At 41.7% G+C, this 24,959-nt stretch overlaps 2 protein-coding genes, 1 long non-coding RNA gene and 1 other non-coding gene across 11 annotated transcripts in view; 3 read left to right on the forward strand and 1 right to left on the reverse strand.

Moving 5' to 3' along the window:
- Positions 1-223: 223 nt before the first annotated feature.
- On the forward strand, positions 224-3,189 carry LOC122206400. Its single transcript, XR_006196440.1, has 2 exons — positions 224-858; positions 3,076-3,189. It is a non-coding gene; the product is annotated as an uncharacterized LOC122206400 (long non-coding RNA).
- LOC122207452 lies at positions 2,855-2,951 on the forward strand. The gene has a single exon (XR_006196864.1). It is a non-coding gene; the product is annotated as a Z30 small nucleolar RNA (small nucleolar RNA).
- Positions 3,190-4,632: 1,443 nt separating the features above from the next.
- PEX12 (peroxisomal biogenesis factor 12) lies at positions 4,633-10,024 on the reverse strand. Of its 4 annotated transcripts, none has more exons than XM_042916408.1 (5): positions 9,753-10,022; positions 8,856-8,915; positions 7,334-8,514; positions 6,501-7,054; positions 4,633-5,457 (listed from the first exon to the last, which is right to left on the reverse strand). In XM_042916408.1, exons 3-5 carry the CDS (start codon positions 7,457-7,459, stop codon positions 5,058-5,060), a joined length of 1,080 nt encoding a protein of 359 aa, XP_042772342.1. In that variant the 5' UTR covers positions 7,460-8,514; positions 8,856-8,915; positions 9,753-10,022; the 3' UTR covers positions 4,633-5,057. The 4 variants fall into 4 exon arrangements, with proteins under 4 accessions (XP_042772342.1, XP_042772341.1, XP_042772343.1 ...); XM_042916407.1 differs by having other exon boundaries at positions 8,856-8,920; XM_042916409.1 differs by lacking the exon at positions 7,334-8,514 and having other exon boundaries at positions 8,856-8,920; positions 9,753-10,024.
- Positions 8,762-24,959, forward strand: part of AP2B1 (adaptor related protein complex 2 subunit beta 1) — a 133,587-nt gene continuing 117,389 nt past the window's right edge. For 2 of the 5 annotated variants that reach the window (XM_042916401.1, XM_042916405.1), the window contains exons 1-2: positions 14,479-14,621; positions 21,468-21,527. In XM_042916401.1, coding sequence (XP_042772335.1) covers positions 21,491-21,527 — 37 coding nt within the window. In that variant the 5' untranslated portion in view covers positions 14,479-14,621; positions 21,468-21,490. Of the gene's footprint in view, positions 8,784-10,027; positions 10,111-14,478; positions 14,622-14,655; positions 14,741-21,467; positions 21,528-24,959 lie in introns of those variants that run through there. The other 3 variants (XM_042916404.1, XM_042916403.1, XM_042916402.1) reach the window with 3 other exon arrangements.

Consider the following 24,959-nt stretch of genomic DNA (forward strand, 5'->3'; position numbering starts at 1 on the left):
AATGGAAAGGGACACATTCCTCCCAGCCCCCAGCCCTCAGCCCTCCCGCGGGAATCGGACAAGTGCAGTAAATCCTATTGGATCACTATCTGAATCGATAAATTCTTCCCGGAAATCCCGGGCACAACTCTTTCAGATGCCCTCCCCGGTTGTAAAACAAAGGACCGGCAACTGGCAAAAGACGTCCCAAAGTCCAAGGGCAGGGAGTTGAGAGGCAGGCAGGAATCGCTCAAAGGCTGAAAAAGCACTAGCCTGAAGACGAAGACCCCACCCTAAGAAGCAACCGAAAAGGCGCTTCCGCCCTCCGTCCCGCTCCACGCCTCAGTGTCGCCTGGCCCTCCGATTGGCTGCTCCTCGCACCGCCCGACAAAGGCTGTGACCCACGTGACTCAACGGCGGCCGGAGGATTGGTTGTCCGGAGGGGGCTGTTCTGGGCGGGGAGGTCTCGCGAGCGGCAGCAAAGCTAGACTACCGGCAAGCGAGAAGCGGGACTGAGTTGTAGCCAAGAGCCGAAAGGCCGGGTGTCTGCTGCTGTCAGTCTCCGCGGGCCGGAGCAAACCTCCCGAGACAGGGCGTAGGAGCTTGAGGAGTTCGGAGAGCGGGCTGTGGACTCGTGCCTGGGTCTTTGGTTTGAGCCCTGGCTTCGGCCTTACTCGTATTTCCCTGCAAGTACGGCCCCTCTCAGTCTTTCCTGAAGTCGGTGCGGTTTGGACTTTATTATTATTATTTTGTTGAGAGTCCATTGTATGGAAGCACCGGTTGACCTGCGCAGCGCGCCGTGGAGACCGCCATGAGGTAGAAGCTAGGGGAGGGAGGGCTTAGAGATGCTTGTATGGTTACCTGCGTGCAGTACTGGAGGTAAGTTGGCTTTTTAAATTGTGCTGATGACTTTGTAATCTAGGTTTAGGAGGAAGGGGCGCCCAGTGACCGAATTAAACGTTCATTTATTGAGCCTCGTCCTATGTACCAGGCACTGTTCCGAGTGCGATGGATGCAAAGGCTAGGAAGACACTGGCCTGGTTCTTGAGGCAGTCCGTGCCATGGGGCCGATGGCAGAGATGGAAGGAGGGGTATGTGCATGGGTAAATAAGTAGCGTGTGATGGCGTGCTGTGGTGGGGAAAAGTGCTGTGTAAGTGAGACGAGAGGATGACAGAGTTAGAGACCACTTAGAGAAGGTGACGTTTGAGTAAGGTTACTAAAATTAGAAGTTCTCCAGGTTGAAAGGGTTGGGGGAGGCACTCCAGATGGAGCAGAGCGCACTGAGGAAGAGAGCTAGGAATGTGTGCGTGCTGTGAATGGCGGGAGCACACTTGGAGCTCCGCTCCCAAGTTTCATGCTTTTAGACAAAGTTTTTTAAGTTCTCTGAGCCTCTGTTTTCCTCGTTTTTAATGTGTACTTCACCGGTGTAGGAAGATGAACTAAAGACTCCAGCGTAGCCCCTGTAAAACAGGCACTTTGTTAGTCCCCTCGCCCCCCGCCCCTTTTTAATGGAGTTTAATTGCTGAATGGTTAACACAGACCAACAGCTGTCAATTTTTAACTAAGGAGTATCGATCTATTGACATTTATAGATGGCTGAAGGAAGCATGTGCTGTCTCCAGAATTGTTACTTAGGTACTGACAACACCATGCTGAAAGGCTGGGGAGGGTGACATTGTGATCCAAGTGCTTTTCCACGTCAGTGACAACATACCACCAGAAGGTGTCATTTAGAATAAATGAAATGCAGTCAGCTTTCTTACTCAGAAATTGATTATCCAGGTTTTGAATTACTTACACTTTGCATTGCTTTTTTTTTAAACATTTTTTTAAATTTTCTTTTTTTTTAAAAATTTTTGTATTTATTTTTGAGACAGAGAGAGACAGAACATGAGCAGAGAAGGGGCAGAGAGAGAGGGAGACAGAACCTGAATCAGGCTCCAGGCTCTGGGCTGTCAGCACAGAGCCCGACGCGGGGCTCGAACTCACAGACTCTGAGATCATGACCTGAGCCAAAGTCAGATGCTCAACCGACTGAGCCACCCAGGCGCCCCTTGCATTGCTTCTTTTATCTTTCCTATGGCCTGGAGAAAAATGAAATTAAGCCTCATATTTAACTGGTAGTGGAAAAATGTAAATCTGATCATCAAACCTCTGTTCTCTTTCCAGCTCTACTGTTAGTTAATTTGTTGTGAACCTTTGGCAAAACGTAGCCTCTCTGGATCTTGGACTTTTAAGATAGAAGATTCCAGTATAAAGATTTTATGACTATACTTTTTCTCTTTGTTAGGAGCAGAATTATAAATCAAACTGTGTATTAAATGAGCTGGAGTTTATAATGGAATGTAGTAGAAAATCTTTTCTAAAGCTTTTGCTTTAGGACAATAAATCTCTTCACAGACATCCCTGAAATTTTATCATGCCTAGTGTTTGGGCTCATTAAAAAAAAATTTGGGGGGCGCCTGGGTGACTCAGTCATTTAAGCATCCAACCCTTGATTTTGGCTCCAGTCATAATCTCACAGTTGGTGGGATGGAGCCCTGCATCCGTCGGGCTCTGCACTGACAGCCTGGAGCCTGCTTGGGATTCTCTCTCCCTCTCTCAAAAATAAACATTAAAAAAAATTTTTTTTAATCATAAATGCTTCTCCACTCTTCTGTATTTCAAAAGCAAAAAAGTTCCTCCAAGTTTGCATTTTTGTATAGCAGACTTGCTTAAAGCAAAACATAATGGAAAATAAAGTATTTGTTGAAAACCCATGGTTGAAACTTATCTATAAAGAAGCCTTTATTTTTTTCATAGGTTAACCTAAGTTTTCTTGGATATGGAGAGTGTTGGGCTGGTCTTAGGTATAGAAAGATGTGAAATGGAATGATGCGATGATGAGTGAAGTATAGTCTGACCTGGTATTGCCACTGCTTCAGTGTTGGCCTTGACCAGGGTATGATCCCTTAATCTTCTCTCTGAGCTGATTCTGGTTGTGGTTTTTCCACATTGGTATGTTTTAATCTATTTGCATACTGATTTTATTATGTATAAGAATGTTTCTTTGATATTCTTTTGAATTGCTGATACTTTGCTGTTTTCCTTCTTAGGTTGAGGTGAAAAATCTGGCTTTTGATATCTTCGTGGAGGACTACATTATTTCAATCCTGAATCTGGTTCAGTTTTCTTATTGACTTATTATGATATTAAAAATGCTTAATTAACTATGGTGTTTGTTTTCGTAAAACCTTGCGCTCTAACAAGAACTTTTACAAATATCTATTACATTCTTCTTATGGTACACAAAAGTGTTAATATTTTCAAATCCATAGGTTAATCCATTTCAAAATTTAATCAACTTTGTGCTATAAGAGAATGTACTTTGAATTGCTAAATGAGTGAAAATATTGGAAAACACTTATCTCAGCAGAGGCACTTAAATTATTTTCATCCTTCCTCTACCCATATATTTTCACCAACCTGACCATCCAGTGGCATGAATTTTACTACACAGAACTGAAGTGTTTCTGTAGTATTTCTAAGACAGGGTATTTCACACAAAGCTGAATTCTTGCTGTTGGAGTAGAGGATTTTTTCTCCAAGTATTAGATTAGCAATAAACACACACACACACACACAAGATGCCAATACAAAAATACCTCAAAGTCAAAGGTGGTCTGAATTTAAACACCTCAGTAATCTTTAAGTTTCCACATAATCATGACAACTTGGAACAGCTCTTTGCCAAAAACATTTATTCTTAAAATTTGTTTCAGCATTTCACAGAAACTTACTAATAGCCAGAATAATTTGTGCCCATTTTGCAGACTCTTAACAGCAAGAAGAAAGAGCTTATTAAAAGATTCTTTTGCACAAAGTTAGATCAGTATTTTAGTTCATCTCTTAATTAATTAGATTTGCTTTCACACTGAAATCTTCAGACAACAATATACACTCAACCCCTACTTTTCTTTAACCAGTTTCCCATCTGTATGGCTCATTAAGGGATCTTCTTTAAAAGTTGATAAACTATAACAGGTGTTAAGTGGATCACAGTATATGGAAGGCGCTTTTTGTTCTTCTAAAGTGTTTCTAAGTATGTCTATAAAGAGCAGGTCTATGTTTCACATTGTTTGCAAACTGATAAAATATCTTCTTCATAGGCAGATAAATGCTTTCTTTTCTCAAGAAGAAGGCTGCTACCTATTCACTACCCACTTTATGAGGTCTAACTTGGGTTTTTCCTGAGAGCTTCTATACCTCTTGTTCTTCAAGGAAAAGCTTCTGTACTAACTATCCCCTTTTATCCACGTCCTGTACATTGACCTTCATGTCTCCTGTCAGTCCTGATTCTCATTCTAACCAGCTTTGTAAACTCTAAGTAGGAATCTAGAGAGCAAGTTAAAAGGTTAAGATCAATGGATACATCTTTTTAAAGAAATCCATATACAGTTGACCCTTGAACAACACAAATTTGAACTGCGTAGGTCTACTTATATTCGGATTTCTTACAGTACTGTAAAAAGTATAAATTTTTTTTTAACTTTTATTCATTTCTCAGAGACAGAGCATGAGCAGGGAAGGGGCAGGGAGAGAGGGAGACACAGAATCTGAAGCAGGCTCCAGGTTCTGAGCTGTCAGCACAGAGCCCGATGCGGGGCTGGAACTCACAAACTGCGAGATCATGACCTGAGCTGCAGTCGGATGCTCAACCGACTGAGCCACCCAGGCACCCCCAAAAAAGTACAGTATAAAGGTACTTTCTCTTAATCTTAGTATTTTCCCTATCTTATTTTACTGCAAGAATACGGTATATAATACATCTAACATACAAAATGTGTGTTAATTGACTATTTATTTGTGAGGCTTCGGGTCAACAGTAGGCTATTAGTAGTTCAGTTTTGGGGGATTCAAAAGTTATATGTGGGGGGCCGGTGAACACATGTTCAGGGGTCAACTCTAGTTATTTAAAGTCCATATAATTATGAGTGGAGGATGAGAAGTATCAAACGATGCTACATACTGTGCTGAAAATCAGTCCTGTGGCCTTATAGTGCAGTAATTTTGTTGTGAGATAAAATGCTAATCCCTTTCAGTTCTCAGGGGAGTACAGTTTAATTAGATGTTGTACTTCTGTTGGATAACCTGTTATGGGACAAGCTTGGTGACTCCTGACATAATTAAACACACAGCGATAACAAAACACATAGCCAGAGGTGGCAAGAACAGTATCATTCACCCGGGTTTTACGACACAGTGGGCACACAGTCTTCATTTTGGGTAACAGAGGAGAATCAGAATTGTAGTCCAGGTGTACAGGTGGTGGCGGAGTAGGTAGGGCAGTCAGCGATTTGACGGTTTCTTGATTTTCAGATGAGTACCACCACTCAAGGAATTGCAGAAAGAATACTCCCACAGAAAGGCCAGTAGAGACGGATAAGGCAGCACCTCCCACAGCTTTCTTCAGAGCTGACTTTATCTTCTCACCAACACTGGTGGGAGAACAGAACGAGGAGACAAAAGGAGAAACTGCTTATGTAGGTATCATCACAGAATGGGTACTAAAATTATAGTTCTTACACTCTTCATCAGAATCACCGATTCAGTTTGGGGATTCAATAGTTGCTAGATTGGCACTGTCTCCTTAGTATCTGTTCTAAATGATTTCTTTTTTCTGACCTACAGTCTTTTGGGAGTATAGGAGCTAAACTTTGTATTTAATGACTAGGGTCTTCTTTGTTTTTGTGTTTTAAGAAAGAAATTAGACTGATTATATAGGTTGTGTGTAAGGTAGTATATCCAGAAAAAGGAACAACGCTCTTAACAAAAAATAACTTAGCAATATTGAGGAATATGAACTTGTAGGACACCACAAACACTAACTAGAAGCAGTATAGCATTGTGGTTAAGACACAGTCTTGAGAACTGTTGATCAGGCTTGGATCTCAGTTCTGCCACCTTCCAGCCATGTGGCCTTGGCAAAGGACTTCAGTATCAGGGCTCAGTTTCCTCAGCTGTTAAATGGAACAATGAATTTATTTCATTCAGTTGTGATGAGGATTGAGGTAACGTACGTAAAGCAAACACCTAGCACAGGGCCTGACGCACGCAGCAAGCATGCACAAAAATGTAGCTAGTGTGTGGGGCGCCTGGGTGGCGCAGTCGGTTAAGCGTCCGACTTCGGCTCAGGTCACGATCTCGCGGTCCGTGAGTTCGAGCCCCGCGTCAGGCTCTAGGCTGATGGCTCGGAGCCTGGAGCCTGTTTCCGATTCTGTGTCTCCCTCCCTCTCTGCCCCTCCCCCGTTCATGCTGTCTCTCTCTGTCCCAAAAATAAATTAAAAACGTTGAAAAAAAAAATGTAGCTAGTGTGATGAGGAAGTTTACCAGGAAGTTTACCACTCTTGTTCTATGGACACGAGAATTTTTCTGCGTTTACAAAATACCTGAAAGTGAACCGAGGAAGGTGGATTTAATAAAATTGGTTCTGATTTTAGAATATGTTAATGAAATATTTGGGGGAATGTTAAAGCCTTACCTCTTGGCTGGTTGCTGCATCATGCTGACTTCAGCTGGTCTGTGCTCCAGAGCTTGTATATCCTGAACTGTAAGTCGACCTAACCGAACACCAGCCAGCCTCAGCAGTGGTGAGTGATGCTGAGCCTTTCCTAGGATGTATCGAAGTTGTTGTACAAAAAACCAGCCTTCCCATGCCATGTTAACAAATGGGTAGGCTGCCAGGAAGGCTCTATAAAACTGTTTCCAACGGGAAGAAGGGGGATGAATAGAATATTCATCCTCTTCTCTCAGGCTAGAAACCAGCTTCTCTAGCTTCACTTTCAGGTAGGGAAGAAGAACCAGGAACATAATTGACTTCCAAAGCTGCTGCTTTGGGAGACCAGAACTGGCCAACCTCTGAAGCTTGTGTGTGTCCTCCATTACAATGCGCTTTAAGCCATAAAAATTTTCAGAGAATGAGGCACTGGTTTTGGACAAATAATGCTGCTGGAGCAGAAGATCTAGCAGGGTGAAGATTTCATCAAACCACCTCCAAAAGAAGCCATAGTGGGCAGGATTGGATTCTGCAAGAACCTAAAGCAAAGTAAATTAATAAAATGAAATTCATTCCATTTCACAATTACTATGCATTGTATTTGCATTTCCCCTTTTTTCTTCTAAATTCTATACTTTAGGCTTAAATGAGCACTTCTTTTGGGGTCTGCCCTATCCTCCCTGAAGTGCTGGGTTATTCAGTACAGGGCCCTACACATAACATGGACTCAATAACCGTTAAACCATAGGATGTGAATTATAATTATTGGTTTGGTTTTTACCCAGATCCTAAAAACTCTCAGAGAATTGACACCTTACCTTGACCACATGCTGAAGAGCAGGTCTCACTGCTGTCATTAAACTCTCCTGTGCTACCACCTCAAAGATGGATGGCTGGTCATCCACCACAGAAGCAGTTGTGATGTGAGCCCCGTGCTCAGCCATAATTTCCCGTGGGCACTGGGTTTCACTTTGCCCACAAACTCTTTACTAAGCATGAACTTGTTTTCGTTATCAAATGGGTGCTCAGTCTTAAAGGTAATCTTTCTGCAAGAGACCCAAAACTCCTCTTTCACGGAAGTGGGGGAAAAAGACCTCTTCTGGAGGCAGAAGGGAGGGGTCTCAAACTAAGGAGGTTAAGAACGAAGTTAAGGCAGACGCGGGTGGAAGTGGTGTGTGGGGTAGGGGTGACTTGTCAAATGCTGTACCTCACAGGGCAAAGCATGCCTATGGGGACAGGGATAGGCGAAGGAGTGATATCTTCTGGAGCTGCAGCCCTGGAGGCTGCGAATCAGGGACTCTAACTCGTGAGGGCTCAAGAGCCAGCTAGCTCTGAGGGGTTAGAGGTGCCAGTGCGGACTCGGTACGCGAAGACCGGCTCCAGCCGTTGGCTGCTAAGTACCCCCGCCAGGGACCGTCCTTGCGCGCTGACCCCCGGCGAGGCGCGAAGGACCCACGATTCCACGTTTGTAGAGAGGCCCCCGCTTTATGACAGGAGCCGCACCCGGAAATAGAAGCCGCTGGGGACGGGGATGGCTGGCGGACGGGAGGCGCTCTAGCCCCGAACGTGGCCCGGAAACCGGAACGAGCAAACTCTATGACCCCACCGGAGCTTCCGCTTCCGCTTCCGCTCCCGCTGAAATTAAAGAAGTGATTTGGGGAGGTCTGGCTTGGAGTTGGATTCTCAGCTCGATTTACTTTTCTTAGCTAGGTTTGCATCGCATCCCCGATGGGAAGCCACACCTCTGAATCTCTCTGCAGAGGTCTTTTTGGAAAGGTGTTTGGGGCGCCGCGCGACGTCTGGCACCCAGAGCCAGGAGTCCGAGCCTGCTGCTGAGGCCTGTGTTCCCTTGGGCGATTTAGTGAAGGGTGGGGGGACGAATGGGAAAGTGGACACACGGAAGTTCTCTCTGTGTGCGCCGGGCGTGGTGATTAATTTATAGTCGGCCCTCCCAGGAGGGATTTGCAGCTGGAGATAGAAGTCTTTAGCCTTATTGCCGCTAATTTAAAAAAAAGAAAGAAAAAAGATGAGAATGAGAAAGGTTCCTGATGTTCCTCCGAACTTGGAACGGTCACTTTCCATTCTAGCCGGTAGATTAACTGTCTTGTAGGCGTAGTTACGTTCAAGCATAACTAGGCACTTGCCACACTTGATGAAAATGGTTCCTACTCTACTATACAGTTGGATGTGTCACAGCGATGTGAATACAGGACTAAGAGGAATCCTGATGAGTTGTAACTAGAATCAACTGGAGACGCTTGGAAGATGGTACTTTTCACTGTATACCAAACTTAGTGTAATTTACAATTAGCAAAGGGCTTTACATCATATGCAACTTACCCTCTCTTGAGTTGCTTTTTCACGTTTAACCATTCCTCTTTCTTCAACCCCTCCCCACTTCTGTGCTAAATAGATAGGAATAGAATGTATTCACTGCTTTAGAGGACCTTGTGGTATAAAGATAATTGGTTTGCATAATGAGAACTCTCAAAAACAAGATTTGGGTTTAATTGTTTCAATAAAATCTTGCAAGTTAACCTTAATTATAGTTCTAAAAGGTTTTTTTTTTACTCCACCAAATAACCTGCCAGCGAAAATCACATTGATACAAGATATTTTACTTTAGGGAATTTTAAGGACTAGAGATAATGTATCTGTATAAAGCACCCGAAACGTATTAGGTGTTCTAACAATGGTAGCCCTTATTTGCAGGCTTCTCTTTTTTCTTTTCTTTTAAGTTTGTTTATTTTGAAAGAGAGGGAGGCAGAGAGAGAATCCCAAGTAGGCTCCACACTTTTAGCACAGAGGCCGAAGCAGGGCTCAATCTCACGAACCAAGAGATCATGTCTCGAGCCAAAATCAAGAGTCAGGTGCTTAACTGACTGAGCCACCCAGGCGACCCATATGCAGGCTTTTCTTAATTAAACAACAAAAAGACAAAGTTGAGATGGCATCTACTATGACAAGTGGGAAATTGGTTAAACATTTGTATCAATTTTAGGGTTCTTTGGTTACTAGCAAAAGAAATAGGCCACTATTTAAACTAAAAAAAATATTGGAAATATATAGAGTAGTTAACAAAATGAGGAAAGCCAGCTCTAAAAGGACAGGAACTACAGTCCTATTGGATGTCTCTAGCAAGAATTAGTAAAGTCTCACCCAGGCAGCATTGTTAAAATGAATGAGCTTCAACAAATTTCTGCCACTGTACTTAGAATGCAAATTGTATTGCCCTACCTTAGTTCAGATGTCTTCTCTACTCTGTTTCAGGGAAGAGGGCAAGACATCTTGATTAACGGTCTTTGAAAATACCCCAAAAGTAAATTGAAATTGCACAAGGAAAAGGCAGTCAAAAATAGTTAGTGTCAATTATTACAGCCAACAAATAACCACCTCATCATAAATCCCGCCCTCATGTTTATAATGTAATAATAGATAAGACACATAAAAAGTGCACTTATGTGAAGAGGTATTCAGAGCCATCAGACAGGCTAATATGACGTGAGTTTAGAGGAAGAGATAACTATCAGCTGGGAGGAATACACACTGCTAACCAGTTTAAACAGAACACCCTTATTGGCCTGCATAACCAAAGGCAAGAACATTGTTTCTAACCTCATATTTTATTTCCACTTCCCTTTGCCAGTTGCTCTTTAATGCAATGATGTAACCTGGTACATTCTGTACCTCATATCATAACAGATGTCCACTGAGAAAGTTTTATGAATCAGGTGGACCTCAAAAGATAAGTACATTTGGGGCAAGTATTAGTAGTAGTGACAGAACTTTTGAGGCTAAGGGAGCAGCATGGAGTGGATAGGAGGAACAAATTGTTGCTTGCTTTAACTGTAGAGGCACAAATAGGAATAGTAGAGAGTATGTTGAAAATAGATTTAGACGGATTATGGAAGGTCTTAAATGCTAGTTTTAGTACTCTGCCTGTGGATGGTAATTTATTTAATAAATATTGAGTAACTTTAAAGTTTATTTGTATTTATTTTGAGAGATACAGAGAGCAAGAAGGGAGGGGCAGAGAGAGGAAGACAATAACAAGCAGGCTCCACGCACTGTCCGCACAGAGCCCGATGTGGGGCTCAAACTCACGAACAGTGAGATCGTGACCTGAGCCAAAATCAAGAGTCGGATGCTTAACCGACTGAGCCAGCCAGGTGCCCAATACTGAGTAACTTTTATGTGTCAGGCGTTATGTTGGGTGATGGGTATAAAGTAGTAATAAAAACAAATTGTATCTGCCTTCATGGAATTTACAGTCTAGTCGAGGAGGGAGATAATAAATAAATTAAGATACAATTTGTAAATAGAATGAGAGGGCTGGGATGGTGTGGTGGTGTGGGCTGGGAGTGCAGAACCTTCTAGAATGGGTAAACAGAGTGCCTTTCTGAGGAGATTGCAATTAAACCAAGACCTAAATTATGAGCCAGCCATGTGAGGAGTTGCGGGAGGAGGGGGTAGTATTAGGTAGAAGGAGCGGTATTTGTGAAGGCCCTAGGATGGGAAAGAGTTTAGCATATTTGAGGGCTGCAATAGCTAGCAAAAGGAAAAATGAAGAGTAACTGAAAGGCATAAAATGATGTTAGAGAGGTAGAGGCCAAACCATGCAATGACTCTGGCCATGAGAAAGAGACTGGATTTTAGCCCAAGTGCAATGGGAATTCATGGAAGAATGCCAGAATCACGATGAGATTTGTATTTTTAAGATGACCCTGTAATGGTTATGTGCTTATGTTTACTTTATGAAAATTCATCCGAGCTTTACATTTATAATGTGTGCACTTTTTATAAAATGTTTGTTATACTTCAAAATAAGTGCAATTAAAATCTAAGGGCACTTGGGTGGCTCAGTCAGTTAAGCGTCCAACTTCAGCTCAAGTCATAATCTCACAGTTCATGAGTTCCAGCCCCACGTCGGGCTCTGTGCTGACAGCTCAGAGCCTGAAGCCTGCTTCAGATTCTGTGTCTCCCTCTCTCTCTGTCCCTCGCCTGCTTGCACTCTGTCTCTGTCTCTCGAAAACAAGTAAACTTAAAAAAAAAAAAAAAAAAACTGGCTGCTGTGTGGATAATGGTTGGGAGAAAAGTTGAGGTTTCTAGTATTCCAGGCAAGAGGTGATGGTGGCTTGTATTAATGAGGTGGAATAGAGGGGATTGGATGAATTAAAGATTTATTTTGAAGGTAGATTGACAACTTGGAGATGGATTGGATGTGACAATTAAAGGAGAGAGAAATCAAGGATGACCCCAGGTTTCTGGCTTGAGGAATGTAGTGTAATTTATCGAGATAATCACGCAGCAAATACATACATAGTATGTGCAGCCATAGTTCTAAGTGCTTTACATATATTAATTCCCTTCATCCTTATAACAATATTTTGATTAAATATTACTATCTCCCCATTTTATAGATGAGAAAACTAAAGAGCATAGAGCTTCGGGGAACTGGGGGAAGGATAGGTTTTGGACATATTAAGCATAAAGGAGCTGTTGAAAGGTTTTGAATAGAAGACGCATATGAATCAAAGTCTCTAAGATTTTTCTGGTGGCTTCGTTATGAATCCACCTCTGATTTCTGGGAGTTGTAACTGGAACCAGGTTTTACAGCAACCCTCATCCCATGATTTGCTTAATTTGGGTGGGCCATAAATATAGAATTTTCCATAAGTGTGTTTGGCAATTTGGTGGTGAAAAGTTGGGAAAAGGTCAAGGCTAGAGATAGAGATTTTGAAGTCCTATGGGTAGGAAAGATCATTGAACTCATGGTATTGCTAAAAATAGTGTAAAGAAAATGTATCAATTTGCAAATGACATATCGGACAGAGGGCTAGTATCCAAAATCTATAAAGAGCTCACCAAACTCCACACCCGAAAAACAAATAACCCAGTGAAGAAATGGGCAGAAAACATGAATAGACACTTCTCTAAAGAAGACATCTGGATGGCCAACAGGCACATGAAAAGATGCTCAACGTCGCTCCTCATCAGGGAAATACAAATCAAAACCACACTCAGATATCACCTCACGCCAGTCAGAGTGGCCAAAATGAAGAAATCAGGAGACTATAGATGCTGGAGAGGATGTGGAGAAGCGGGAACCCTCTTGCACTGTTGGTGGGAATGCAAATTGGTGCAGCTGCTCTGGAAAGCAGTGTGGAGGTTCCTCAGAAAATTAAAAATAGACCTACCCTATGACCCAGCAATAGCACTGCTAGGAATTTATCCAAGGGATACAGGAGTCCTGATGCATAGGGGCACTTGTACCCCAATGTTTATAGCAGCACTCTCAACAATAGCCAAATTATGGAAAGAGCCTAAATGTCCATCAGCTGATGAATGGATAAAGAAATTGTGGTTTATATACACAATGGAATACTACGTGGCAATGAGAAAGAATGAAATATGGCCTTTTGTAGCAACGTGGATGGAACTGGAGAGTGTGATGCTAAGTGAAATAAGCCATACAGAGAAAGACAGATACCATATGGTTTCACTCTTATGTGGATCCTGAGAAACTTAACAGAAACCCATGGGGGAGGGGAAGGGAAAAAAAAAAAAAAAAAGAGGTTAGAGTGGGAGAGAGCCAAAGCATAAGAGACTGTTAAAAACTGAGAACAAACTGAGGGTTGATGGGGGGTGGGAGGGAGGGGAGGGTGGGTGATGGGTATTGAGGAGGGCTCCTTTTGGGATGAGCACTGGGTGTTGTATGGAAACCAATTTGACAATAAATTTCATATATTAAAAAAAAAACTGAGAACAAACTGAGGGTTGATGGGGGGTGGGAGGGAGGGGAGGGTGGGTGATGGGTATTGAGGAGGGCACCTTTTGGGATGAGCACTGGGTGTCGTATGGAAACCAATTTGACAATAAATTTCATATATTAATAAAAAAATAAAATAAAATAAAATAAAATGTATCAATATGGAACTTAAAAAAATCCTCACTATTCTCTCTTTCCAATATCCTATATATCTTCTCTTTTCAGCCACATTTTCTTATGGAGTTATTTGTAACTCCTGTTTTCATTTCCTCACCTCCATTATCCTCAAACTTCTGCAGCATGGCTTTTGCCTTCTGTTTCTACTGACGGTCCCAGCAATGATGACCTTTACATTGCTAAATCCTTGGACGCTTTTCAGTCCTTCCTCCTCCTCTCTCTAGCAAGTGATACTGTTGATCATTCATACATTTACACATTCAACAAATTTTGGAGAGGGGAGGGGGGCTAGGTCGCAGAGATAGAAGAGCGAATAGGTTAGTATGTTCCTACTTTCATAGAACTCTAAAAACATCCTAAAAAGTTATAGCCACCAGCTTTTCCTTCTCCTTTTCTACTTCGCAGTCTCCTTTGCATTTTGGTTTCCTCAGCTACTGCGCCAGGCACTCTCACTCTCCACATTTAAAAAAATTAAAGACTTACTATTTTTGAAGCAGTTTTAGGTTCACAGCAAAATTAAGAAACAGGTACAGAGATTTCTAGGTCTCGGTTTCCAAAAGTAACTTACTATTGTGTAAGCACTCCTATTACAAGCCAGGTGCTTTACCTACTTTATCCCACTGAAACTTCCCAAGCCAGGAAGAGATAGATTGTTGGCTCCTTTTTACAGACAAGACTAAGGTTAAGGAGACATTAAGGAACTTTCCCAGTCATTCTCAAGGCAGGGGTTTGAAATCAGAAATTCAGATCCGATGCCATCTCATCCTGTTTTCCAACAGGATATTTCACCCTTTCTATAGGAGAGTTTTTAGAGAACTGTGCGAGGAAACAAATCCAGAGAACGACAGTTTGTTTAATACATCCCTCTGTATAGCCACTGAACTCCCTCTTGGGTCCAGTATCCAGTCTCCGGGGAAAGCCTGTCCGTCTCCAAGGCGACAGAGCTCGCCGCTTTACTGGTTCTGCCGCGCGCGGGGATGACGATGCGCGGCGAGGTTCTCTGACGTCAGAGTTTCCTGTCCACCATCTTTGTCTCTGGCAAAGTGGGTTTTGCGCAGTGGCTTAGACCTGGAGAAGGAGTCGTGACGTGCAGGAAACCATTACAACACCACTCGGGCCGTGCTCTCTGGCTGCTGCCGCCACCCCCGCCCTTGCCTCCGGTGAGTTCAAGGCGGCTAACTTCGGGGTGCGTCCGTCACTGCTGGGGGGAGACCCCAGGTTGACTTGGACACTGGCGGGGGGAAGAGGAAATCCTAGGAGCGTGACCGTTGAGTATGAAGTGAGCCGTCGGGTGTGACCGTTGTGAGGAAGAGGGTTGGAGAAAGGGACTCCACCGCTCTGGCGGGGCGAGGGAATCCTCGGGTGTGGCCGCTGGGAGTTGGGGGGCACCTGAGGGAAGATACGTTCGAGGTCGGGGGGTTGGGGCCAGAGGCCAGGGGTGTGGCCGGTAGAGGCTGGAGGCCAAAGGGGAGAACCTTCCTTCCTCCCCGCTTGGCGTCTTTCACTCAGAGGTGGGACGTGTCCAGCTTAGCAGAAGGGGAAAGGGATTCCCCCGCAGGTTTGTCCATTGATGGGCGAACCTCTCCCGTCTCCCGTAATGTGAGGATAAGCGACACCTCTCTCCCACCTTGTAATGGAGGAACATATCCCTAGAATCCTGACCACCTGGGGCAGAAGAGGAATTCCTGACACTTGGGGGGAAGGGAGGAGAAACGTTCAGACCCGATGTGAGGTGGGGGAAGCAAGTAGGGATAAATCTTAGCCCCGAATTTTTTCTTTCTGGGCTTAGCAGGAATGATCTGGTTTGAGAAAGGCTGTAGATTAAGTCAGAGGTAAAGAAACTGGAACAGCCTGTTATTTCCATATTCTTTGAATCGAAAGAATTTATTCACGCTGTTTGTTTTAGGAGCAGTCTTCTATGGGGGTGGGGGGCGGCGGGGATGTTAATGATCTCACCTGGCTGTTTCATTATGGAGCTGAGCACATAAAGTGTTGCTGCTTCATTAAACGGATTTTTAAAAGAAGTGTGTCTTAGATGCCAGAAACTGTTAATCATTGTGGTTTAAAAGAAGTAAAGCACAGTAAGTTTAGAAAAGGCCGTATGACCACGAGGGTGGTCTCAATGAGGAACAATTTAAGTGACTAATTACCTGCTTGGTATGCCTGTATTGCTTAGCCTCAGGGTACACTTATAAAATAATAATAGAAAGCAGCAGATGAAGGAGATGCAGCTGTACAAGAAAACGTGTAACACATTCCAATGATGACTAAGCGTGGTGGTAAGGTGAGAACTGTTTGCAGGTATTTTGACAGTTTAAACTCCCAGCGAAGCAAAAGGATAGCGTGTTCTGCGGACAGCCTCGCTGGAAGTTGGGTGGTAAAATTAACACAAAGCTAACATTCTGTGAATTAAGAGACAGACTCAAGAAAGCCCAGTTCTTCCATCTTTTTTTCCCCTTAAACATCTATATTTTATTTTATTTTTTAATTTATTCAAAAAAAGGTGGGTTTTTTTTTTGTTTTTTTTTTTTTAAGTTATTTATGTATTTTGAGATAGAGAGAGGGAGACAGAGAATCCCAAGCAGCCTCTGCAGTGGCGGAGCCTGATGTGGGGCTCAAACTCACAAACCGTGAGATCATAGCCTGAGCTGAAATCAAAAGTCGGACGCTTAACCAACTGAGCCACCCAGGCACCCCACTATCCATATTTTAAAATATTACATTTTATGCACGGATTTGACCCAAGCTGGACAAGGAGTGAATTAGATATGATACGTTCTCCTTTACTTCTTTCTTTACTTCTAGGCTTAAATTTTCCAGAGTTTTGGTATTTCAGTTAAGAATCGGATGTAAAGGGGGGCCTGGCAGGCTTCAGTAGGGCATGCTACTCTTGCCCCATGCTGGGTGTAGAGATTACTTAAAAAAAATAAAATCTTAAAAAAAAGAATTGGATGTAAACCTTTTGAACTTCTTACTGTATAATATTAACACATTACTTTGTAGTCTGACATTTTTTTAATGTTTATTTTTGAGAGAGAGTGGGGGAGGGGCAGAGAGAGAGAGAGGGGGCAGAGGGTCCAACGTGGCCTCCACGCTGACAGCAAGTCCGATATAGGACTCGAACTCACAAACCAGGAGTGAGATCACGACCTGAGCCAAAGTCTGATGCTCAGCTGACTGAGCTACCCAGGCGTACCGGTAGTCTGACGTATTTAAGTAGAAGTCACATCTTGTGTCTATTGTAATTAGATGTCTTATGATTTCTTATGAGCTAAATGATAATGGAAGACACTATTATCTTTGCATTGAAATTTCTGATTATTGAGACATTGAAATATCTCAGCACCTTTCACACTTGTAATAAAAGATGGCCGAATGGCCTTTCTGCTCTATAATTAGGTTAACTCCTGCCGTTTTTTTTGCTGTGAGCACCAAACTGTAAAGCCCAGCTCTGTGTGAAAAGAAGGGACTTAGTGGCCTCACCAAGTCTAAGTTAGCCGCCATTTCCCAGAGAGCCATTTGAAATTGAGACCCTATTAATTTTTTTCTGGCCTTACTTTCTTTAGGGGGACTGTAAGGAGGGAGGAATAGAAGAGAAGGGTCTTGGGGCACCTGGGTGGCTCAGTCGGTTAAGCGACCGACTTCGGCTCGGGTCATGATCTCACAGTTCGTGAGTTCAAGTCGGGCTCTTTGCTGACAGCTCGGAGCCTGGAGCCTGCTTCGGATTCTGTGTCTCCCTCTCTCTCTGCTCCTCCTCTGCTCGTGCTCTGTCTCTCAATAATAAATAAATGTTAAAAAAAAAAAAAAGAGAAGGGTCTTTCACAACCTATATTTGGGAGAAACTAGGTTATGTTAAATCCAGATATGTAATCCTGTGCAGGGAAGCTTTCTCTGAAATGCAGTGACACCACACTCCAGGCTAGGTCAAGTAAGAATGGTTGTGTGCTTTCCCTGTGATAGCTTCGTTGTTCAGCAATATCCCTAGGCCAAACCACAGGCCTTCAGAACAGTCAGTGACTTGTGGAGTTTGATCTGGTGGAAAGGTAGTGTGAGTTCAAACTCCATAATGCCTTTGCTTTTTCCTGGAGTTCTCCTGTAGGAACAAAAAAAAGGTTTTTTTTTTTGTTTTTTTTTTTTTTGTTTTTTTTTTCGGGAAGAGCTTGGTTTTTGAGGCTCTTCGGTGAATATTTGATTTTTTTTTCCCTATTTTTTTCAGCTCTATCTTGGCTTCTTTTTCTTTGGCTTCTAATGCAGGCTTCGTTTTTCACCATCTTGTATTTTGGAGAATCTGCTTATGTTCATCCCTGGCTTGTGATTATCTCCTTTAAAAAATACATATGTAATTTTTTTGAAGTGTAATTCACATAACAAAATTAACCATTTTAAAGTGAATAGTGACATGTAGTACAATCCCAGTGTTGTGCAACTACCACCTCTTTCCACTTGTTTTTGTTTAGACTATTTTCATTTTTCTTGGAGTTTTCTTTTGGCTTAAGGCAGGAACTGACTTAATACAATGTGTCCCTGCCAGTATGGGTAAGAGATGTTTCATTACTGTTTTTTCCAACAGCAGGAACTAAGAGTGATAGGTTTTTCCTTTCTTTAAGAGCAGAGATTCTTAATTTAGGATCTAAGATTACTTGACTCTCTTCCCTGAAATTTTGTGGGTGGGTATGTTATTCTCTAGTTAAGAACACAGTGCTCACAACGAATAGGGAAATATATTCCTTGACAATGAAATTTAAGGGAGGTAGTTAAATGTGTGCGTCATTAATAAAGGTAGAACTTCAGACTAGGTTAGTTTTATGTTTAACAGACTGTGGTTAAAACTGTTCAGAATTAGGGGCGCCTGGGTGGCGCAGTCCGTTAAGCGTCCGACTTCAGCCAGGTCACGATCTCGCGGTCCGTGAGTTCGAGCCCCGCGTCAGGCTCCGGGCTGATGGCTCGGAGCCTGGAGCCTGTTTCCGATTCTGTGTCTCCCTCTCTCTCTGCCCCTCCCCCGTTCATGCTCTGTCTCTCTCTGTCCCAAAAATAAAATAAAAAACGTTGAAAAAAAAAAAAAACTGTTCAGAATTTAATATGTGGGGCACCTGGGTGGCTTAGTTGGTTGAGCGTTGACTCTTGGTCTCAGCTCAGGTCGTGATCTCATGGGTCATGGGATCGAGCCCCACATCAGGCTCTGTGCTGACAGTGCAGAGCCTGCTTGGAATTCTCTCTTTCCCACTCTCTGTCCTTCCCCTGCTCATGGTCACACACTGTCTCTCAAAATAAATAAGGAAAACTCAAAAAGAAAAAAAAAAGAATTTAATATGTTTGGTGTGCCTGGGTGGCTCAGTGAGTTAAGCGGCCAACTTTTGATCTCAGCTCTTGATCTCAGGGTCATGAGTTCAAGACCCTTGGTAGGCTCCAGGCTGGGCAAGAAGGTTACTTAAAAAAATTTTTTTTTTTAATATGTGTATATGAATATGAGATCTTGAGAAAACAACAATTTTTGTGCCCCTTTTCAAAGAAACTGGGCGAGGGGGTGGGGGGGTGGGGGGGGCACCTGGATGGCTCTGTCGGTTAAGCATCTGACTTTGGCTCCCGTCATGATTTGTGAGTTTAAGCCCTGCAGCGGGCTCTCTGCTGTTAGCATGAGTGCTCTCTCTCTCTCTCTCTCTCTCTCTCTCTCTCTCAAAAATAAATAAAATGTTAAAAAGCAAAAACAAGCAGTATGAAAAATTCCAAGCAGATTTTGTTTGTAAATCCTAAACAAGTTTTAAGTTTTGGTGATCTTATTGGACTTAATAGGCATAGTAACATCTTAAGCCATAATGGCCTTGAGCTATGGCTCTCCTGTTAGGCTCTAGTGATCGTTTCTGTATAGCCGTTTCTCTCTTTTTATGTGTAAGTTATTACGTGATAATTTCAGATTTATTCCAGGTCTTTTATGTGAAGGACTCCCTTTCTTCAATTTGCCCATTTCAAATTTAGTGTACATTGTAAATGGATTAAATGATTATAACATTCTTCAAATTTTTTCTAGAAAGGCATTATGAAAATACTGCAGAAGGCAAGCCCCTGTTACAGGTTGATTTTTAATTATAACAACTATCGGGGGGCGCCTGGGTGGCTCAGTGGTTGAGTGTCCGACTTCGGCTCGGGTCATGATCTCGTGGTCCATGAGTTCGAGCCCCGCGTCGGGCTCTGTGCTGACCGCTCAGAACCTGGAGCCTGTTTCAGATTCTGTGTCTCCCTCTCTCTCTGACCCTCCCCCATTCATGCTCTGTCTCTGTCTCAAAAATAATTAAACGTTAAAAAAAAATTTTTTTTTTAAACAACTATCAAAACGGGAATTTCTTTTTTTTTTCAAAACAATTTTTTAAGTTTTATTTACTTATTTTGAGAGAGAGCACACGCAAGAAAGCGCGAAAGCATGAGCAGAGGAGGGGCAGAGAGAGGTAAAGAGAGAATTCCAGGCAGGCTCCACACTGACAGACGCTCAACTGACTGAGCCACCCAGGTGCCCCTAAAATGGGAATTTCTGTATTCTATAATGTTTGTGAGTTCTAGCTTGCGTCTTTTAACAAGGGAATTCAGTGAAATTCTGATACAACCTATAGCGCTCTTGCATAAGGATCAGGACTGTAAATAATAGCCACTTGGAAAGATCTCAGCTAAGTCTAATTTCCTTTAGGTTGTTCAAGTGGCACATTTTAGAGATCAAATTTGAGCCAGGCTGTTTTCATTATTTCATGTTTATTTGGCTCTTTTTCCTTTTCCTTAATTACATCGATTTGTTTAGTGCTTAGGTCTTTTCTCTCTGATCCATATTTACTGTTGTTTGCCATATGTGGTATTGCTCAAGTTTGCCAAATTTATGATCACTCATGTTGTGGCATGACAGTAATGAGCAGGTGCCAGGCATCAGTCCTAAATTTGGTAGTAAGTATTGTTGATGATGGTAAGGAAGAAGATACATGTTTTTGAGTGCAGAAGGGATATTATTAAAAGAAAATTTTAATACATTTAAAGATACCGAGTACTTTGGACGAAGTCTTGAGTTTCTCAAATCAGAAAACATTGTCTCATTATTTAGGGAGAAATGTGACCAGTCCATGCCATTTTTGTTTTACTAGTAAAACCATGTGTCAGCTGGATTAATTTCCTGGGAATTGGAACAGAAGTATTAAACTTGAGGCTGAGATCCGTGATCTTTTAAATTTTAACGCCAGTTCTGGTTCTCTTTTGTATGCAATAGTGACTGAATAAATCTCTCTTTCTCTCTCTTTTTTTTCTGGCCTTATTTTTAACTGTAAAGTGATATTATTCTTTTGGAATACAAAAGAATTATTGAAGAATGTTATTCTTTTGGAATATTATTCTTTTGGGCTAAGTGTAGATTGTTGGAAATATGAAAACTGTAATTAAAAAAATCCATGCATGAGGCATGTTTGCCTCTAGATATTTGTTGTGAAAGAATATTGTCCTATTAATTTAGTCTTTTTTTTCTTAGATTCCTTTTCTCAAGTGTAATAGTGAATAGGTTGGCACAACTGTTTTCTCTTTCTACTTTGACCTTAACATTGCTTCAGGATATGTGTTTTCAGGATACGTCCCTTGAGGTAGGGAGTAAATCGCATTTTCCTGAATGGAAAGTAATTGGGAGATCTTTCAAAACAAACTTTTTTTATCTTAAATATTTGAGTGCCTAATTGAAGATGTATTTACAAAAAGGTCTAGCTTTAGATCTTCGAGGTGTTGAGATAATTATGGATAAAATTACAAAGCCATAATAGGTTCATATTATCAGTCCATTCCATTTAGCCTGTTATTTTGCCCCAGTTCCTTGAGGCAAGAGTTACATTCTTAATTATCTTTGCATCTCTTGAATCACCAATAACGGTGGTAAGGAAGAAAATACTCAATTTTGAGTACAGAAATTATTATAAATGTTCTTAAAAGTAGTTGAATTCCTTGCTGGACATCAATAATTTGGATAAAGGAATTTTTTTCTCTTGTTGTAGGTGCACATTAAAGATCCAAAACCATGACTGACTCCAAGTACTTCACAACCAATAAAAAAGGTAAGTATGAAAACTTGATTAAAGAACTTTTAAGTTTGAATTCCTTCAAAAATTGTGGTTTAAGATTGTCCCACCTAGAATGTTTCTGACCTCTTTAGACATGCATATTGTGGACTATCTCATTGGGGATCTACTATTTGTACAGAAAAGTGTATTTGAATAAATTATTAAAGGATGGGCTTTTAAATATAGATAGAGCTGGGATGCACTTCATTTTGGCTTGGAGGTTCTGTTTTGGTGAAAGGATGAAATCCAATTTTAATTTGTCGAAGATGGGTAGGTCTGAGGAAGGCAGAAAGGGAAGCAGCAGCACATTTATTCTCTTTTAGTTTTTACTTGGAAATATTAAAGCAGGGGCACCTGGGTGGCTCAGTTGGTTGAGCGTCCGACTTCAGCTGAGGTCATGATCTCGCGGTTTGTGGGTTTGAGCCCCGAGTTTGTGGGCTCTGCTGATAGCTCGGAGCCTGGAGCCTGCTTCAGATTCTGTGTCTCCTCCTCTCTCTGCCCCTCCCATGCTTATGCTCTGTCTCTGTCTCTCAATAATAAATAAACATTAAAAAAAATATTTTTTTAAATATTAAAGCGATACAGATCACGTAAAAAGTAAAAAAGAAATTTCTCTTTCTCCTTATTCTTGTTCCTTAGGTGAACTCAGGGTGTATCCTTAGTTTTTTTCTGTGCATATAAATGCAAGTATTAATACATATGTTTAAAAAATTTTTATCTTTAACAAACTTCATGTAAACAGTACATAGAAACTTGATATTTTCATATCCCTCCATATAGATCTACCTCATTCTTTTAATTTTTTTTTAATGTTTATTTATTTTTGAGAGAGAGAGAGACAGAGCACCAGTGGGGGAGGGGCAGAGAGTGAGGGAGACACAGAATCCGAAGCAGGCTCCAGGCTCTGAGCTGTCAGTACAGAACGCGACACGGGGCTCGAACCCACAAGCTGTGAGATCATGACCTGAGCTGAAGTCGGACACTCAACTGACTGAGCCACCCAGGCGCCCCAGATCTACCTCAGTCTTTATCTGGGCTTTGTCTAAATATGTTCTTTATACTTAAAACAGGGAACCTTTAGAATCAATTCCATGATTTTTAGGTTATAGACTGTGGATTACTTGAATAGCTTTGAATTTATTAACCTCATTGTCTTTGTAATCAGAAATGTAATGCTGATTTTTACATTTGTGGGGTAGGAACTAAGGATTCTTGGGAAAATCCAAACTCCTCATCTTTTGTAAAATTGTTCCTAAATAATAGCTCATTTCTAGTGCGATAGATGGCCCTCCTATCAAAAACAGACTGGTTTCATTCTTCTCAACCTGTTGTTGAGAAGCTGAGATTTACTTTTCTTCAGGATTAGGATTCTGTGCTTTGTATTTAGCAGTCTTTATATTTACTGAAGCATTCTAACCATGACACAACTATCATTCCTCTTATTCCTCAACAACTTTTCTCCTCAAATGGACCTTTTCTCCTCTCTTCCAGTGGATGAAATATAACTTCTCTGCCTCAGAATTTATCTTTCTTGTTTCCATTGTAATTTACTGGCCTCGGCCTCCTGACTGTCTTCAGATTTAACTAAGTTTAGTCTTGAAGAACCAAGGGTCCTTCTATCTTGTCTGATTCATTGCGTGTATTTATTCCGAAAATATTTATTGAGTGTCCACTGTGGAGTTTCTTTTCTGCAAGAGACAGAGCGCAAGTAGGGAAAGGGCAGAGAGAGAGGGAGACATGGATCCGAAGCAGGCTCCAGGCTCTCTGAGCTGTCAGCACAGAGACTGACGCAGGGCTCAAACTCATGAACCTTGAGATCATGACCTGAGCCGAAGTCTGATGCTTAACTGACTGAGCCACCCAAGCGCCCCATAACACTATGGAGTTTCTGATCCTAATTTCTTTCAAGTCAGAGTAGATGCAAAGGACACTGAATACCCTTTGGTTTCTAAAAATCATTTCCAACTAAAAGGAATCGGGACTCTTTGGAAAAGGAATCAGGACTTTTTGGAGAAATAACTGATTCCAGGGTGCATCAAGGGAAAGTACAAGATGAACATCTTATGCCAGAAAGCAAAAAAAAAAATTGATGGGACATATCAAGGAGCAGCATGGTTTGAAGGGGCTTCCACTTGCCAAATTTGAGATAATTTGAGCATTAAAAAAAGTGATCATTAGGGGCACCTGGGTTATTCAGTCAGTTAAGTGTCCAACTCTTGATTTCGGCTTAGGTCATGATCTCAAGGTTTGTGAGTTCGAGCCCTACATTGGGCTCTGCACTGACAGTGTGGATCATGCTTGAGATTCTCTCTCTCCCTCTCTCTCTCTGCCCCTCTCCTGCTCACTTACTCACTCTCTGTCTCAAAAGTAAATATTAAAAAAAAAAAAATTACCATAGTAGTAGATTATAACCCACTGAATAACATATACACACATAAATCATAGTTTTAACTCATTTAGGCAAGAGTCATCAATGAATACTAAAACAACTACCAGGTGAAAGCTTGATGAGGAACAAGATATTTAAATAGTCTTGAAGTTTCCTTTCACAAATTACTAATCACAAAGGAAAAAATAGTAACTTTACAGGGTCAGGACTTGGTATTTACCAACTTAACCACATAGTTGATGTTAACATCACCTATAATGGGATGCATTAACATTATTTGCCTCTTGATGTCATTCACTGAGAAAAACATACCATCCCGTAAGAATTATGCCTGTCAAAATGCATAACCTCAATGTAATCATGAGGGAACATCCATGATAAACCCCGTACCGAGGGCATTCTGTAAAATAACTGGCCTAAACCTTTAATAAATGTCATTATCATGAAAGACAAAGGCTAAGGAACTGTTTCAGATTAAAGAAGACTAAAGAGATACTAGACTAAAATATAACATAGTGATCATTGGATCCTGGCCTGAGGGGGGATGGTGGTAAAATTACTATGAAGGAGGTTATCAAAACTTTTGAGTTGAGTCCATAGATTAGATGATGATGATGTGTCAATGTTAAATTTCCTGATTTTGATCATAGCATTATGGTTATATAAGATAATCATTTTTGGAAATTGTACATTGATGTACTTAGAGCTAAAGAGACAGGATGGCTGCAGTTTACTATTATTGTTTACTATTATTCAGGAAGAAACATGTAAATATATAGAACATATGATAAAGCAAATGTGGCACAATGTTAACAATTGGGGACTCTTGCAACTTTTAAGATTGAAATGATTTTTTTTTTTTTTTTTTCTATTGAGAGAGGGAGAGCGAGAATCCCAAGCAGGCTTTGCACTGTCAGCGCAGACTCGACCTGGGGCTCAATCTCACAAACCATGAGATCCTTACCTGAGCCAAAATCAAGAGCCAGATGCCTAACTGACTGAGCCTGGTGCCCCTGAAAAAATGTTTTTGTTTTGTT

This window comes from Panthera leo, chromosome E1 (genome assembly GCF_018350215.1).
Source record: "Panthera leo isolate Ple1 chromosome E1, P.leo_Ple1_pat1.1, whole genome shotgun sequence".
In the NCBI taxonomy this organism is placed as follows: domain Eukaryota; kingdom Metazoa; phylum Chordata; class Mammalia; order Carnivora; family Felidae; genus Panthera; species Panthera leo.